Source organism: Aptenodytes forsteri, unplaced genomic scaffold, assembly GCF_000699145.1.
Source record: "Aptenodytes forsteri isolate BGI_AS27 unplaced genomic scaffold, ASM69914v1 Scaffold68, whole genome shotgun sequence".
NCBI classification, from domain to species: Eukaryota; Metazoa; Chordata; class Aves; order Sphenisciformes; family Spheniscidae; genus Aptenodytes; species Aptenodytes forsteri.
This window is the reverse complement of record NW_008795382.1, coordinates 2,997,512-3,015,506: the sequence shown is the minus strand read 5'-3', so window position 1 is coordinate 3,015,506 and position 17,995 is coordinate 2,997,512. Positions and strand designations below refer to the sequence as shown.

At 47.9% G+C, this 17,995-nt stretch overlaps 1 protein-coding gene across 1 annotated transcript in view; it reads left to right on the top strand.

Moving 5' to 3' along the window:
- The window catches only part of COL5A1 (collagen type V alpha 1 chain), a 124,432-nt gene that overhangs the window by 27,433 nt on the left and 79,004 nt on the right, over nucleotides 1–17,995 (top strand). The window contains exons 4-8 of the mRNA XM_019472435.1: nucleotides 6,975–7,106; nucleotides 8,842–8,988; nucleotides 9,111–9,359; nucleotides 13,697–13,849; nucleotides 14,155–14,211. Coding sequence (XP_019327980.1) covers nucleotides 6,975–7,106; nucleotides 8,842–8,988; nucleotides 9,111–9,359; nucleotides 13,697–13,849; nucleotides 14,155–14,211 — 738 coding nt within the window. The remainder of the gene's footprint in view (nucleotides 1–6,974; nucleotides 7,107–8,841; nucleotides 8,989–9,110; nucleotides 9,360–13,696; nucleotides 13,850–14,154; nucleotides 14,212–17,995) is intronic.

Below are 17,995 nucleotides of genomic sequence, written 5' to 3'. Positions count from 1 at the left end.
TGGACCAGGGTAGCAGAGGGCTGAGGAAAGGGCGACTGTAGAGATGTTACGTGGGACTGGAGAGAGCAAAGGGGCTCCGGGCTGTCAGGATTTGGTGAGGATTCCAGGGAAAGTGGCAGGAAGAAGTCAGCAATGATTAATGGGTTTGACAAACTCAGCCATTTTGAAAAGGAAACTGGAATGATGGATGGGTCCATGTGTCACCTGTAAAGCGCTGTTGTGTAAATAATCTATACTGTTGATGGATACTGTGTATATTGTCTTTGGGAATTAGCTCTGCATTGTCACTTAAACCAGAAAGGACTTTGGCATAAGCTCTGGCTTCGCATTTGCTCCGGCAAGCGCGGGGGGTGCTCGGTGTTGTGCCGGCGGCTGTGGCTGCTGCCGGGGGAGTGTTTGCATTAGGGTAGGGTGTTATTTACATTGTGTGGTTATCGGGGCTGGGGGCGGGGGGAAGTAGCTGCCTGGAAATGAACCTTGTATTAGTGTCTCCTGCTCTGCTGATGACTTGAGTCCTTGACTGGTATTTGGGTATTGACAGAGCGACAGCTTCTTCAGGAGAGCTTTCCAGCGTTAGCAAAGCCATCTGGCTTTTATTCTCCTCTTAGAGAATCGCTTGTCCTTCCCTTCCGGTAAGGAGTCCTTGCTAAACTGCTCATAATTTGTGTTGCGATATTACACTGACGGACCTACAGTGTGCTGTGGTCTCTGCAAGCATGTGTGAAATATAGCCCCTTGCTCTAAGGGGCCTCTCTTCTAAGAAACAGCCATGGAGCAGCTGACCGGAGGATCCAGAAGCTATGGATGGAGAAAACCCGATGTGGCATTGCCCAACCGTGTTTCCGTCCATCGGAGCAGGGCTGGGTGTTGAGGACAGCTGGGAGGTGGAGGGTAGCAGGGGAAGGGGAAGAGGCATAGAGGAGGGGACCATGCTTTCCTGCCCGGCTCATTCAAAGCCAGTGGCCGGGGCTAACAGCGAGTTAACGGATCCTCATGTAATAGCAAATTGGGTTCCTCCCTGGGATTATAAAATATAAAGGTTGCAAATTACTGGGGAGGTTAACTACCTTTGAGCCAAAGGGCTTATTTTCTTCTTGTTGCTGCGGTCAGGGAAGGAGGCACGTGGGTTGTCCAAATAATTACTGTTTGTGTTCTGTAAGTTTAATATCAGAAATGCTAATGGCTTAGCTTTGGGGTGGGGATGCAGGACTAGGCTGACATGTTGTGAAAGCAGGGTTTCTTAGGGTTCCTCCTCTCCCAGACAGGGATGCGGTGAGAAAGGGAAACTATGATCAGCCCTTAAGAGAGGTTTTACCTTGAAGCCATATTTGGTTCTAGTGAAACTTCCATCACTTTTCTGCTTAATTAAACCTGTTTTTTTCTAAAGAGGACTCGGAAGAGGCTCCTATCTGAGTGCCAAAAGCCAGAGGGAGCCATTCCTGCGGTAACTGGAGCCTGAGAGGGGAAATAGCAGAGGTCTTGCAGCAAAGCTGCCCTGTCTGTTCCTGCAGCCCTTCTGCGCAGGATGGGGAAGCAAACATCCGGGTTGGATTTGTGCAAACCACCAACTATTTGTAGCTGACTCATGACTGCGTGTGAGTCAAGCCTTTTTTTTTTTATTTGAGCCAGCCCTTCAACTATTGCCTTCCCGTTTTTGTAGTGCAAAACTTTTGGAGGCCCAAAGGATGCCCCTTAGGTACCAGTTGCTCCGTCTGGTGAGCTCGCTCCTGTCTGTGGCTGGCCAGTGAGAGGGGTTCAGGACAGAGGGACAGGGGTCGGTGGGGGTGATGAGGCTTCGTCTGACCCCACTGCTGCGGTTTGGCTTCTGTTCTGGAGCAGCTGTGTTTAAAGGAGGGACTCTGGGATGATGCCAGTGCAACAAAGGATGCACCGATGCTCTCAGCAGTTATCGTACCTCTGACTTGGGGTCTCACTACCCTGGCAGAGCCAGGGGCACGGTGAGTTTTGGGTCACCCCTTGCTTGCCTTCTTCACTAACTTCTCCGATACCGTTCTTACTCCAACCCGTGCAGACAAGGAGCTGCTCGGAGCTCTGGAGCAGGGCAGCCGCTGTGTCCTTAGCAGAGAGCCTCTGTCCATGGGCAAGTGCTGATGACAAGTATTATCAAGTGGAACATCTGCGGGATGGCAGGCTGTCTCCGAGGCAGGGATTAGGTTTTTATGGAAGCTCGCTGGGATCTCTAAGCTTTCACTTCATTGTAGAGCTGCATGGAACCTCTGCCACTCTTAAGCCACCCGACTGGGTTTGCATTTATGGAACTAGTGAGTTTGTAATGATAAAACTTGGCAACATCCCAATTGCTTCCAATAATTTTAAAGATTTTTTTGTGTTACAATTGTACATCCTGAGCCTGTGGTTATCTAATTTAAATGTAGGAGTTTAAAAAAAAGCACATCAAGCAGTATTTATTCTTATGGATGTTAAGAGTCTCTAAGACTTCTGGGGTAATGCACTAAAACAACAGTCCAGTTAATTATCGGTGCGTTGCAGTGAGAGCCCTGAAGAATCCCAATATTTATGGCGCTGCTGCCAATGCCAGATGAAGTCACTCTGATTATCCTCACCAGCTGTTTGTTTTGTTGAACCACAGTGATTTCTCCAAGACTGAAGTTGATGTCATTGGAAGTGATGTGACATTTTTGCATACATATAGAATAAGTGTTAAAAAATGCTCCAGAAGAGCTTTTCCAGCCTTGTCTGGGAGCTGGCTGGGGAGTTGAATTAAACTGGCTTGATGGAACTCAATCCATAAAGCAAATGAGTCATCAGGCATAAATGGCTTTACCATAAATGTCAGAGATTATTACTGGTCCTGACAGTTAGCACTTACATCTGTTTGGTGGAGCAAATAAAAGCCTCGCAATTCACAATCGTTTTCATAAATGTGCTGTCCTGCCTCTTCCTCTTCATGGGAAGCTCTAGGAATAAAGGTCAAAATGTTTTATTCCCCTTCTTAAAAACTAGCTCTTCTGATGGATGAAATCTTGGTTATTTTCAGGCAAAAATTGACCTTTTTTTCTCCACTTCAACTTTTTTTTTGTCAAACCAGGAAAGCACAACTGTGCCTTGCCTCTGCATGCTAAGTAGTACCCCAGTTACCGGACCACTTTCTTGAGCCCTGTGTGCCCAGCTTGTTCACATGCCAAAAGAGGACTTTACCCACTGCCGGCATGGGTGGCTGGGGCTGGAGGACGCTGTGCTGGTGACCTCTCCTTCAAAGCAATACCAGTGCGTTACTGACTTGCTCCCTGACAGATACCTCTTTACTTGAAAATAAGTCTTAAAAACCTAAATTACTTGGCTGGTGAAGTCTTTAAACCAGTCTCTTGGTGTGATTGCGAGTTCTCTCTCTCTCACAAAGGCTTCATGGAAAATCTGTAGCTGTTGCATGTGTGTGGAGGGGGAATTAATGGTATCTTCGTTATCGCTGCTCTTGCTGAAAAAAGCAGATGCTGACATAGGAAGGAGAGAGGCTTGGGTGTTTTGTGTAACCATAACAGTGAAACAAATAGACACTTGAGTGAGGAAAGGGAGCAGAGCTGGCTGCTGCCTTTGTCAGCCTGCGCCGGGGCTGGGGGCAGCTATCTCTTGGTGAAATTTATTAGCGGCAACACACTTGAGAGGACACAAAAGGCTTGCGAACCTCCCAGCATGGCTTGCTCTATTTAAAGTCAGCTTTTTAAATCAAAGAAATGGGGCTCTTGACAGCAGAGCTTTGTGCATCTTTTGTGAAGTTCAGATAGTGGTGCTTTTTATTACAGGCTAAATTAGCCCATTTTATTGTTTTGCACTGAGGGATGAGGTCAGTTGACCGGGAATCTTGCTAACAAGGTTTTACTCCTGTCTGCTTTTTACAAGTGTTAACGTGGGGTATCCACCAGTGCTGTGCACTTGCTGCTAATGAAACAAAGATGAATGGTCTAGCAACCCTGTGAGCTCTCCTTCTTCCCCCGCCACTGAGCTGCTCAACCCATGTCGGTGTACTTGAGCTCAGATGCTCCCTGGGGCTCTCATTCCTCCAAAATTGGGTGCGTTGGTTTTCCTTCTGATTTTGCATGCTTGCATGCTTCTGCTGGAACAACAAGAAAAGGGATGAACTTTGCTGGGTGAGGTGATTGATTGGGTTTGAAAAGGAAATGGGAAAATAGTAGGCATGTTGAATGATGCTCATGAAGCGTGGTGAGCTCTGAAGGAGCTGTCTGATGCAAAGCGTGGTGAGCTCTGAAGGAGCTGTCTGCGGCTTATGCTTTTTCCTGGCACCCTTTGCGTACCAAATTTATTCAGTTATGCACTGATTTTCTCAGGTTCTTGACCCAGAACTAGCAGGAAGCTTCCCTTGTTCATCCTTCCCCACTCAGCAGCAACCGCCGGGCCAACACTGTCCTTTGGTGTGTTGAGTGAGGTTGGGGTTTATGCTGTGGCCACAAGACTTGAGCCTGTGGCTCCTGGGACTTGCAGGTGATGTCTTTCCACGTACTCAAAGGCGCTGCCAATGCCTTGAGCCACCGGACCCAGAGGATGCTCGGTTCCTGTTGCCCTGCAGGGAAGCAGGGTGGGATTGAGCCAGGATTTCTTCCCATGCATAGCTCAGGAGCTGCCATCAGCTGAGACTGAAAGCAAACTCAGCTTTAGCAAATTCTCTTCTGCTTAACCTTTTGCACTGTGTTTAGCCAACATGCCTTTCTTTGCTTTATCTATTCCTTGAGGAAACACAGTTATAGTCCTGATCACTTATAGGATGCAGACTATCAGCTCTTCTTGAGGTGTAAATCCAACCTTATCAGGAAGAAAAAGCTTTCAGTCTTCCTTCCTTGCCTCTCGGAGACAAGTACCAAGTCTGCTTTTGTGGCTGTTTTATTTCAGCTTATCCCAACAGTGCTGGACACTCCCCATAGCCCTGTGGAAACTGGGGAGCTTTAACCACTTAAATGAGAGAAGGGCATAAATGGCTTAACTGAGGTGTCAAAGAGGGGCAGGGGTGGCTGAGGTTGGTCCTGGGTGCAGAAATAGCAGCTGGAAGGAGCTTCACATCATTAACTTTAAGCAAATTGCCTTGGCCAGGTTGGGCATCCTCCACTGGAGGGAGCTCCAAAGGGGCAGCCTGTTTTGTTGCTCTGAACTGCCTTTGAAGACAGGGATGATAATGGTGTGAGTAATCCCATAACACCCCCCAGCTCCTTCAAGTCTCTGCTCAGGGCTGGGCGATGGCCTCTAGGTCGCACCAAGGCCGAGTTCCCCATGCAGGTCATGCTGTCAGGTGGTGGCCAGAGCTGGCTGGAAATGGGAAATGTTTAAAGAGACAAAAACTTGGCATCTTCTGTTTTCCCAATACTGCATCCCCTTTTTTGTGGTTACATTGAAAAAGCCAGAACGGTAATGACAGAACTGCTCTATGGACTTCGGGAAAAAAAAAAAGGGGGGGAAGGGAAGGAAGACTATTTGTCTGTCTGTCTTAAAATAGAAAATTGAAAACCATTTTGCAGACATTTCTGTTAATTTGGTAAAGGTTAGTCACAGGAAATAATGACTAATAAGCTTAAACCAATGCATAATTTTAGGGTAACTCGTGTATTATCTGAGAGGTGCCCAGACGTTACGGTGAGCCGCTGCAGCGAATGGATGTGATAACCTGGAAATTGAGGAGGGAAAACCCCAGGCAGCCGTAAGCTGCCCCTCGGAGCCGGGCAGGATGCGGCCAGGTCCGCGTGGTCCTTGCAACCTTCTTTCCCGGTGGATCTCTGCCAAACATGTAAACAGCACTTTTTGTGAAGTCGATGGTATGTGTTCATGGGAGGCTGAGCTCCCCATGGACCCAGTGGCACCTGCGGCTGGACCGTGAGCAACTTGCGGGCATGAAGGCAGATTTGGCCCATAGTTTCAAAAACATCCTTTGGTTTTCCACGGGGCTGTTCACCGGCCTGGTCAGGCTCTGTTCAGAGCTTCTGGTTCCTATTACCAGTCATCCTCCTAGTTTTGTTGTAATGCTTCTTTTTCCCCGATGCCTTAGCTGTGTTGTTCTATTATTAAATAGGTTTTTTCCCCCTAATTAAACTTATCAGCTCTAATAATCCAAGTAGTAAAGTCTTGTCTTACGTAACTGTCTACTAAATAAACCGTTTTTTGGAGTTCTGGTTAAGCAGTGCGGTGGTTGTTTAGGAAACTAAAGAGCGATTTCTGCTCTGACTTTTGGGCTGTGGCTGCGTTGTGCTTCGTTTGCTATATAGCGAGTGGTCTGTTGAGCAGCCTCAGTGCCTAATGAGCTTGCTCTGCGCCTGGTTTTCAATAAGCCACTGCAAACCCCTGCCCATTTTTCTCTTTTTCTGATTATCAGATGCATTTCTAATCTTTTTCTATGTCTGCTGCACTGTTGTGGGTGGAAAACAGAGGTGAGGTGAGATATAGAAAGGGGGGGTGATGTCTTTTGAGACCAACTGATGGGGTGGGAGAAGCAGAGAAGTTTTGAGGCCAATAAACAGCTTTTTGGACTGGGCAGGGCAACTCCGGAGCCCTGCAGAGCTGCATGGGACCAGGTAGGAAAGGAGGGATTTTTTTTTTATTGTCCACACAACAGTGCTGATTTGGGGTGTATAGAGCCCTTTTGGCTTATTTTTACTGCACCCACCTTGCTCAGGGCTGTCAGCGCTGTTGTATTGTAGGGTGACCTCTCTGCAGATGTGGTTATCTTTTGGGAAGGTGCGTTTGGGACCGGGTGTGAGGCACAGTGGCTTCACACCTCCTGGAGCAGCCTGAGATAAGTGACTGCTTGACCCGGCCCTGGACATGGAGGGTTTTCGCCTGGCTCATCTCGGGCGACATGCCCATGTCAGAGAGGTGGCCCTGCCAAGTGTTTTGCTTTTCATTTCTTGGTGTTTATTCCCTTGACTGCAGTCTCGGGCTGGTGGCTCCACGTGCACCATCCGTCCCCCTGACGCTCTGTCTTTCCTTCCCCACAGGGCGACATCCAGCAGCTCCTGATCGTGGCGGACCCCCGAGCAGCCCACGATTACTGCGAACACTACAGCCCCGACTGCGACACCGCCATCCCTGACTCCCCCCAGTCCCAGGACCCCAACCAGGATGAATACGTAAGACTCCTGCAGCGTTTGGGGATGCTTTTGGGGCAGCAGCATCCAGCTCCGTAGTGCGGTTGCAAACGCACTCGGCTTCTTCCTCCCGTTCAGCTTCCCTGCGACTCCTCTGTAAGGGCCGAGGCAGAGCTTGGTTTTTAGGATTTGCAGGTTCTGGTCTTGGCTCTTGCCCTCAGGAGTTTCCCTTCCTTTCTGTGCTCCTCCCATTTCCAGAGACTGAAACGAATATTTGCTTGGAGCTCAAACTTGCAGGAGAGACAACCTGAGCTGAGTGTGAAATGCTGACCTTCCCCGGCAGGTCAAATCCTGTCCAAAACAGGCACCTGTTTCTAAATTTCAAATTTTACTGTTGAACTTGTAAAAAGATTAAGCAGTTCTCTTTCAATATTCTTTGAAACAACAGGTGTTAAAGAAGCAGGAAAAATTTTTGCCCATGTATTTGACATTTGAGTTTTATTTTGGCAGAAATGCTCCCAGCTCATCTGTATAAGCTGCTGTGCTCAGTATTTCTTCTACAAACAGTCAGCCTCAGATCTTTTATTTAAAAAAAGACTGATACCTTTTTATTTCTGCTGCTCAATTAGAAATGTCTGGGTGCGGCTGACTTCCAGAAGAGCGTCCCCTGAATTTTACACATTTTTAAGAGGTCCCAGGCTCAGCTCACAGCAATTGAAGTCTCTGGCATCCTCAGCTGCTCTCTTGGTCTGATTTGCTGATCCGTGCACTCTCTTGCTTTCAGCTGGTCTCAGACCTGCGGGTTCCTGCCGAATCCCCCACGAAGCTGTAATGCTGTCAGCCCGCTCTGGCTTAGCTTTAAGATTGAATTAAAAACCTGAGCGTAGCAGGGCTTTGGGGAGCAGAGCGATGCTCGCAGGCGAGGCACGGCTGCCCAGCCCCGGGGAAGTCCTATAACCACTCCACCAGCACTTCTGGAGAAACAATAAATAAGTAAAACAAAATAGCCTTCGGTGTGGTCAAAATATGTGGTAGTAGGAAAATAAAACTCTTTTGGAGCCAGCAGTTCAACAAGGGCTGGCTTGTCTTAGGGCCGTGTTGCTCTGTGTAAGAATAACTCTTCCACGCGCCAGCGTCTTCTGCCAGTGAGAGTGATGGACCGGCGAAGAAATTTGCTATGCCCACTGTAACCAAATGTTTTTGTATTTCATTTTGAAGAATGACTGACGCCTTGTGGAAAACACTGAAAATATCGTGTTTCCGAAGCCCTTCTGCCTGTGGGCCCGCGGGTGGATGGGAAGTCACACGGATGCTATTAGTGCAGTCGGATGAGTGAAAATAGCATCCCCCTTCTCAGAGCGGCTGCGTGATTCAAGTGTTTTCTTCCCCTCTCTGAATGTCAGATGTGTGACCTGGGAGGTCTCAACAATCTGAGATTAAAAAAATATAATGGTTTTTCTTTTTTTTTTATTGTGTTATCGTGGGTGACTGCCTTGCTGCAGGGTAGGTCCATCCTCTCTGATAAGGGAGAACGTGCCACAGCACCAAGAGATGATTGTGAACCTCCTCAAGTCACAGTCATTGCCAAAGCAGCCCAAAGCCAGGCTCTTGGTGAAGGCTTCACGGAAGCTGATGACCAAGAGGAAGGGGAAGATTTCACTGCATGGATCTGCGTCATGGCATGGCCCCGTTGACGTGAAATAATGTCTAAAAGAGCTGGCAGGAACGTGCTTGGGTGCTGCCAGCTTATGTTCTACTTCTCATCTTCACTTTGCAGTACACCGATGGGGAGGGAGAAGGTGACACCTACTACTACGAGTATCCCTACTACGAAGATGTTGATGAAGCTGTAAAGCCAGAAGCACCCACCAGCAAACCTGGCACTCCTGAAGTGGCTGCTGGAGAGAGACCTGAAACCAAGCAGGTACCACCGCGGGGTCCTGGCAAAGATGTTTGATGAATGGCACCTCTGTAGAGGGGGAGGTGGAGGGTGATGCAGAATTTTCTTTTTGTTTCTCTGATTCTGGTGTTTTATTTCTGCAATAGGACTATCCTGACCCCACGCCATCACCTGATGGAGGGGACCCCGGCAAGCAGACGGAAGGGGATGCTGTGGTGGATGACCCCCTCGTGGATGAGTACAACTATGAAACCATTAACGAAGAGTACTTCACGCCTCTCCCCTACGAAGATGTCAACTACAATGAAGAAGTAGACCCCCAGGGCGGACTCACTGAAAACGCCGTGGAAGCTGAACTCCCCACGAGTACCGTCATCACCTACAATGAGACCGATGTAATTTTAATGAGTTTTTTTTCCTTTCCCTTTGTTTTTTATTAGTTCTGGTATTTCATAGCCCTTGAGAGCAAAGGAGATGTGATCATCCATATGGTAAATCTGTAAGTGGTTTGGGCAGCTGCTGGAAGAGGAAGTTTCTTGTAAAATATTTTTACTCCAGATATTTCGGGGTGTGGAATACAGATATTTAGAACTTGGTTGAAGATTATTCCCCTGGAAAGATCTGTTTATATTGACATCTGCATTTCCCTGTGAGAAGCGCTTGTCTGACAAAAAGAAAAATGAGGGTTGGTGTTAAAATCTAAGTAAAAGCATTTTATTTCAAAGCTATTAATATAAATCCTTAAAATGTTGATTTGATGGAGAACATCAACATTTTTCGTTTTGTCATTCCCACTGAATAGCATCTTTGTTTTTCAGACTGTAATTTTTAAAAAACAAACCATTTCAACACGGGGACGAGCCCTTGATTTCAGACTACTGCGTTCACCCAGAGAGCCCCGCCGTTTTGCCCACAGATCTGCTCAAAGATGAGATCAGTCCAGATCCCACAGCTGCCACTTCTGTTGGAGCAATTACACTTTTAGCTACCCACGCTTTAATATGCTTCAACTGAAATAGGTTGTACTTGAGACTCTCCTATCCTTAAAAGTTGCCTTTTTTTTGCCTTTTGTGTATTGGTGCTTAAATAGATGAACACTGGTCTCTCCCTTAGATGAGACCGAGATAAATTGTCATGCAGCTGCGCGCTGGATAGCTCACCGTGCAAGGAAATAACTACGCTAGATGAGGCAAATTCTTTGTTATCCAGGAGCATCAGCAAGGGGAGTCGATGGTGGGGATAATGTTTCCTGGGAGGTAGGATGGGATTTGGCAGAGTTTTGTGCTTCTTCCTCAAATGGAGAACCACTACTTAGTTATAGGGCTGTCAAAACTCAGGGCTTTCCGGGAGGTGATGGAAGGTGGCAAAAGAGACAGCAAAAGCTGGCCAACATATTTGGAGTTGGACCTGGAAGCTTGAATGAAAAGGTGTCGGGGAAAGTGTCCAAGCAAGGAGCTGAGCAGCTGGAGCGAGGCAGGAGGGGAGCCAGCCGCCCTGAGGGCTGGTGGCGTGGCGGGGATCGAGTCCAGCCAACTGGGGGTGAAAAAAATGCAGTGGAGGAGGAGGCTGAGCAGCCCAAACTGATGCACAGAGAGAAACGGAAAAGGCTTCGAGGAAGCATGAGTGCCAACCTGAGGGAACCCATGGATGGGAAACTTTTCTGTTTCTTGACAAAGAGCCAGAAATCTTTGGCCAAGCTTGAACTTTCTAATAGAGAGGAATTAAAGACTGGATAGCGTGACCTTAAAAAAAAAAAAAATTTTGAAGAGGAAATAAGAGGCTCAAGGGCCCCTTTAGTTGTTAGGAAAAGGAAATAGAAGAGAAGGAAAGTTCAGGTAGGGAAACACATGGCAAAGCTTTCCTATGTGAAAGCTCAGCCTGCTCTCCACAAAGCATCTTGTGGGGGGAGAGAGCAAACTGTTCACCTCCAGCAGCTCCAAAAGAGACAGCGTTTAGATGGGGAGGGCTGTAGGACTGCTCCTGGGGTGGGAGGTTGCTCCAGTGAATCTTTTAGCTGACGAGCAGAGAAAAGGACACAACTTGCCTGGCTGAAGGAGGTTCCCATGCGCTGAGGCGAAGGCTAACGCAGTGTGACAGAGGGAAGACTCCCAAAAAGCGCCAGCCTGAGGGGCAAATACCCGAGAGGGGAGGGAGGATATGGATTTCAGGTTTATACCTCGGAGGGGGAGCTAAGGGCCCTGCCTGCAGCCGTGAACTCCTGGGGAAACCGAATCCTTTAATCCAGCAGCAGACCAAGCTGCTTTATGAGCAATGTGGAAGTGAGGATCAGGAGCTTGTGTGTGTAATTGCCTGCCTAATACCTGTTATTAGAAACAGGGTTTCAGTGGGAGATAGACTGCTACAGTGGTTGGAGAAGTTTATTTGCTCTTTAAAAAAAAAAAACAACAAAAAAACTCGTAAGCTTTTGGCTAGTTTAGGAGGGGAAAAAAAAAAATGCTCGTGGTCACGAGTAAGTGTGGTGTAATTTCAAGTAGTCCCAGGTTTCTGTCGGCAGCCGGGGAAGGCAGCCAGAGCCTCTGCGCTGTTGCACAGGGATGCAAGTGTGCGGCGGGGGAGAGGTGGGCTGGGACACCGGGCGTCCCCCGAGGTGCCGGCGGTGCCAGCCCTGGCACTGCTCGCTGTGGGTCGTGGGATCAAACAGGATAACGTTGGTCTGGTGCGGAATGGGTAACTTTTAGCATCCCTTCACGGACCTGTTGCAAGAGCGGGATGTGTCCGTCACTTGTTGAAGTTCACCTGTCTATATTCTGGGAAGATTCTAGTTCCTGCAATGGGACTTAAAAGGGGATTTAGTTTTACACAAGTGAAACTTTGTGGAGCCTGTGAGAGAGGTTTTGGAGGCAGGCGTAGTCACTGAACTCTCCTGGGCTTGGGTTTCATTATGGCTAATAACTCCGTGATAAATGCCAGTGAAGCAATTCCGAGATTTAGTAGGCAGCAATACTCCTGTGAACAAGAGGAGCTGGGGACAGATATATTTTGTTCATTGCCTGCTATTCATCAGGCAGTTTGCTTTACTTGTCCAGATGCATATACCAGGGCTTCATATCTGCATTGCGCCTCAAAAGGGAAGACTAAAAGGTGATTTAAATGAAGCTGTAACCAGCGAAGGAGAGTCATGGTATTTTGCACACTGATTTTTGGACCTCTTCTTTTCTTTGTGGGCTGTTTTCGGTTGTCTAACAGCATTGTTAAGGAGATTATTTTTAGGCTTTTGTTTTGGTTCTTCTCCAAAGCACCTGCGAATCTCAGCATGGAGAACTTTTTTCCTTCTCTGCCCAGTTATTCAAAATATCGTATCTTTCCATGCAAATTTACTTGGGGACCTTAATCAAAATATCAAACCAGACACTTTTGACATTATTTCAAGAAATGCAGTTTGAAAAAAGCTTGCTACGTTATCCCCAAAAGCTTTATAGCAAGATAAACAGGTTTTAAGGTTTCAAAGTGCAAACCTAGATAAAAGATTTCGAACAGGATAAAAGACGTGTGTGATAGCGCTAGATCTGTTTGAACAGTACAAAGGAAAAATAATGCTAACTTTCCTAATTGAGTAATTGCCAAACGATAATTTCTGCAAAGACCAGTTGGTATTTGCAGAGGTGAAAGAAGATGGGGTGTCAGAGCAATGATTGCCTTAGCACTAGGCTTATTCTTACTTTAAAACCTCTTGAATTTCGATACAGATGCTCATGCTTATGGATTCTGAGCAGTTTTGGCACAGAAATAAGGTTGGAAGTGGTGGTGGCATTTAAGCGATTCTTGAATTCGTAGTAGCGAGGAGACGATTTCTCTGGGAAGCACTGGAAATAATTCAAATTATGGACCATTTTGGTCATTACCTGGATGGGAAAGAAACAAAAACAAAAAAAATCGGCACGTGTTCTTTACAGTGCTGCTCAGAGGAAACGATGCCAAGAGACGGTTTCCTGCCAGGCTGCAGAAAGCACAGGGGTATGGAGAGAAGCAAGGAAATTCTGATACTTGTCTAGATGTCCTTGCTTGTGGTCCATAGCGCCTGTTGCTGTAAGGATTCAGAAAGGATTCAGGGATTAATGCATCAGATTTGTAAAAGATTTCTACTTCTGCTCTTTGGACAAGAACAATTGCAACTTGGATCCTAGGCTAAACAAACAGGAGGCTTTTGTAGGAGCAAACTTGGATTTTTGCACATTTCCTCCTGTAATTGGATACTCATAACGACACATTGCGTTTTTGATGTGTATTTTAAATATGGGACTGGGTGTGTGACTTTTTATGCTTAATAATCCAGTGTCTCTAATATTGAGGCTGTGAGAGATGAGTAGGGCTTGGAGTTTGCAACTTCCATTCCCTCTTTCTTTAGGCTTTTAGAGTTTGCGGGATCCTCCTGACGTGAGCTGTTGCTTTGTGCTGTGTTTTGTTTTCCTCACTCAAGCTTTTACACTCGCAGTATTATTTCAGGGATTGACAGAGAAATCCCGGGGAAAGCCAGGGTGTATGCTTTGACATAAAGATCCTCCCATCCTTCTTGCCTGCCATTGGAGAAGACCCTTGGAGGTCACTGGAGACCTTAAAACTCCAGCATTTAACTTTTCTTGTGCTTTTTATTTGCAGCTATTATTATAAAGCATCCTCACTCTGCAAAAACCACAGTCTTCCCCTTATATTTCCAGCATGTGCAGCCTAGAGAGATTTGCACCCTGACATGTTGCTGCTCTTTTGCTTCCAGGCTGCTCAAGGAGGAGACGACCTGGATAAAGATTTCACCGAAGAAACAATAAAAGAATATGATGGGAATTATTATGATAACTATTACGACCGAACAGTCTCTCCTGATATTGGCCCCGGCATGCCTGCTAACCAGGACACCATCTACGAAGGGGTAAGAGTTAATTTTCCATCGAGGATAAGCCTAGTTCAAAATGTTTGTCTTCCCATAATTTATAGCATAGAGATTAGCAATGCAAAAACCAGTGAGACATCTCGCTTGGATACATCCACCTGCAATGCATGTGTGTTGCACAAGGCGAGGAGGAGGTGCCCCGTTTTCTTTTCTGCGTGAACATCAGCAGTCCTTCGGTTGCAGAAGTTGTCCCAGGATCTCCAGTTCTTGCTCAGAGTGGTGATGCTGATGCAGGCGATGTCCTCTTTGACTGTCTGGCTTTGTGTTTCCCTTGTGTGCTGCAGATCGGTGGCCCACGGGGTGAGAAAGGACAGAAGGGGGAGCCTGCGATTATTGAGCCGGTAAGGACCATCTGGGGTTTTGGTGGTTTGTTTTTTTTTTTCCCAAGGGAAAAGGTACAAGGGGTATGTTTGGTATGGCTTGGTGCTTTCAGTGGTACAGCTGGGAGGAAAATTCCCCATGGAAGAATTACTTGGTTTGTTTAAAAAATTTTAATATAAAATACTGTAATCATGTTTTTTAGACTTCAAGAAGTGACCTAAATTGTGAAGGAAGTGCAAAATTTCCCATGAAATCTCTCATTTACCAAAATAAAGCCTAGGCCTTTTGGAATTGAAGCATTAGGCAGAGGGCATGTCTTGCTTCTCTGTAAGTTTTGAAGTGCCCCTGACTTGGCAGTGAACCCGCTCCCCAGAGCGCCCGCAGCCAGTGGCCAGGTCATATCCTGACCTGAACTTGCAGCTTGGGGCCGACTTTAATTGTGCAACTAATGGGTTCATCTCTGTGGAAATAAAAGGGTTCTCCCTGCACATGGCTGCAGGAGAAGAGAGGTTTGCTCCTGTGCTTGCTCCAGGGTCCCACCAGCTTTCTACTTTCAGAGAAACCCTGTGTTGTCCCGGGGGTGGAACCCAGCGCTCTTTTGTCACGATTCTGCCCTGGCCTGTTTCTGAGGTTGTTTCTCTCTCTAAAGAACGGTTATAAACTGCCTGTGCCCTTTGCAGTCTGCAAAAGATGTGGGTGCCCAACTGAGCACCCCCGTAGGTGAGGATGGAGCTGCTCCCCAGCTGCCCTCGCGGTGGGGACGGCTGGTGTTTGCTCAGAGGTCCCCGTTGAGCAGAGCAAGTGGCCGTTGGTTGATGGCCGTGTGTCGGGATGCCGAGGTACCCCCATGCCCGCTCTTCCCCCGGCTGGAAATGGGGCTTCGGGTCCTTGCAACCACCTCCCCTGAGCCTCGTCCCCGAAGGGCTGAGCGCATGCTTGCTGCACACCAGCAACTCAATTAACCTAATTTTCCTTGGCAGAGGGCCAGCGCGGTGCCCAGTGTCACGGCAGCACTTCCCATCACTCGGAGGCCATTATTTTTCTTTTAATTCTTCCTCCCAAATGTCTTTGCCTGACATTTTTGCAGATAGCGGGGGGGGCAGGACAGGGAGAAGCTGGGGTGCAGCAGCGGGGCTTGAAAAGTCTGAACGAGTGCCTTATAAAAGCATTTCCAACCTTTCCTTCCTTCTCTTCCTTTCTGGGTCTCGGTCTCGCTCTGCAAACAAAAGGAAGAGTGAGCGATTTGCTTATCAGAGGTGTGGGAAGGGTTGGGGGCAGCTGAGCCCCACAAAGATGATGGCAGAAACCCAGCCTGCCCTGTCCAGAACCAATCTGAAATGCTACAAAGCGAACAAAATAGTTAAGTTTAATCATCCAGAAAGAATTTGGCTGCCTTCGCTATTTCAAAACACTGGAGCATGTATAGCTTTTGCCAGAAAGTAAACAAGACCAAATGCCGCCTTTTCCCTCTCCGTGCGGTTCCCCTTCAGCAGAAAGAAATTCAGATTTGCTGTGCTCTTTAGCTCTTTTTTTTTTTTTTGATGGGAGCTGCAGCAGAGGGGGAATAAAAACCAAATGCAGAAGTAGGATTCTGCTGGATTTCCTCTCCTTTTCGTTCAAACCTCCTGCCCTTCAATCCTTGCTCTGTGCTGACGCTCACTGGAGGCAGCGGGGCAGCACAGGCGCAGGGCGAGGAGGGATGCAGCCGGGGATGGCTGGGGACCCCCTGCATCCCAGCTTTGGAGGCACCAGGCTGCCTTCTCCTCAAAGCCCTCTGTCCTTCTGTCCCTGGTGCTTGCACCTGCCTTTGGGGGAGGGTTTGGTCAGCCTTTGCATGGCACCTTTGTGTGTTGCAGCCAGCTTTTGGGCTGTTTCTGCGGTATTACCTTCACTTGTGGGTAACACCTGGGTGTTGATTGAGTGAAAGCAACACCCTCTTTGCCCCGGGACAGTCCCAAATCCATGGTTTGCTTGTGATCGCCCTTGGTGGCATCCCCCCACTGGTCCTGGTCTCAAAACCCTCTCACGTTTCCATTGCTCCTGTTGATGAGCAGTAATATAAACAGTGGAGATTTCTTGCCGAGGAGAATCTCCAGATGTCCCTAAAGCTGGAGCTCAACATAAACCAACAGATAAATATGGGAAGATGCCAAGGATGTTTGCATTGCAAATTGGCTAATTAGCCCAGACTCTTCCCCCATGTGGAGGAGAGTCCTGAGGCTCTGCAGCTGGCCATGGGAAGCAGAGCCTCAGTGCTGTGCATGCTCAGACCATGGTACTCAGCAGCCCAAAAATATCCTGGGGGGAGACCTATGTGGGCTTTGGCTCTCTGCACCAGCCCAGAGACAATTGTTAGTTTCTGTTTTGGAGCCTGCCACACCAAAACGTGCCATCGTTGGTCTCCACAGGGGTGGAGACCTTGGGGTGTCCATATGGGGAAAAGTTTGCTGGGACCTCTGGGGTTTCCTGTGCGATGTCCTCATCGCGTGTCTGAAAAGGAGCCAGTGCTTAGTGGATGTCCTGGGGGACACCTTCTCCAGCATAGCTCGCCTGTTCTTGGTAGCCTCCAACAGCAAATAGCTCATACTTAGTGGGGGTTGGAGGAATGTCATGTAGGCTTCACCCCTAATTCCCACCCAGAAGAGAGCAGTGTCTCCATGGCAGACAGTGAAACTGCTGTCAAAATGGGCACAGGGCGAAGTCCGTGACCTAAATTCTTTACTGGTGAAGAGCGACTGCACAGGCGCTTCTGCGATGACAGCAGCAGAAAATTTCCCCTAACACATCCAAATGAAGCGGAAGCCAGATTTTAAACGAGGTGGTAATGAGTAGTATGGACACTGGGAAAGACAGAAAAGAATGCTGGCCATGCATTAGTGGTGCAGAAACATGCATCCCACTAATGGAAGCAGGGATGGTTCATGGCAGCATGTTTTACCCTATTTTTCGCTCCTCTGGGCTTAGAGAACTGTGGCTTTCAGGGCAGGAATGCCTGGATTTTCCTCTAGACATTTCGGATTCGTTCAGCTCAGCCCTGTCTGCTGAGTGGCTGCTGTGGGGTCAGCCGAGGCTTTTGGCACCAGAGCCGGAGCCCAGGAGACCGGCCGAGGGTGACCTGAAACCGGTCCCTGCGCTCGCTTCCTCCGGGCTTCTCCCATGTGAGCTGACTGCTTATCTACAGATTTTTACGGGCTGATTTCATCCCATAGGAGAAGTGTCCCTGTTTGCTACAGGTGAGCTGGCAAGCGCTAGGACTGCTTTGGCTCGACCTGGCTGCTGCTGGGGGCATGGTCACTGGTCCAGAGGGAAAAGGGCAGTGCTCGCTGTGGGGCTCTTCCCAACAGTCGGGAAAGCATTTGCCAGGTTTATTGGGAGGTTTCTTTCTCTGCCTCTTACATACCCGTGGGGGGGGAGCTCAATTCTACTGAGTACATGATAGACCTGATTTAAAGTTATGACAAAATATTTAGATTAAAAGGAATGGGATAATATTATTCTACCATTTTGCCCACACAGTGATTTCCTTGGTACACAGAGTAAATCACAGCCTGCAGTCTGCTGGGAAAGTAATTTAAAAAAAAAAAAAAAACCACTTGCAATTTGATTATTAACTTTTTTAAGCTGCTTGGGTCTAGAAGCAGCTTCTTCCTGAAGAGGAGCTCTTCTCCCGCTCCAGCACTGTCAAGGCTGGACGTGCCCCAGGGTTTGCCCTTTGCCTGGCCGTGAGCTAAGGGAGAAAGGTTGTGGTTAGGAAGGTGACCCTGTGCTGGGGCGAGTGTGGGCTTGGTGCTGGGGGAAAAGGGC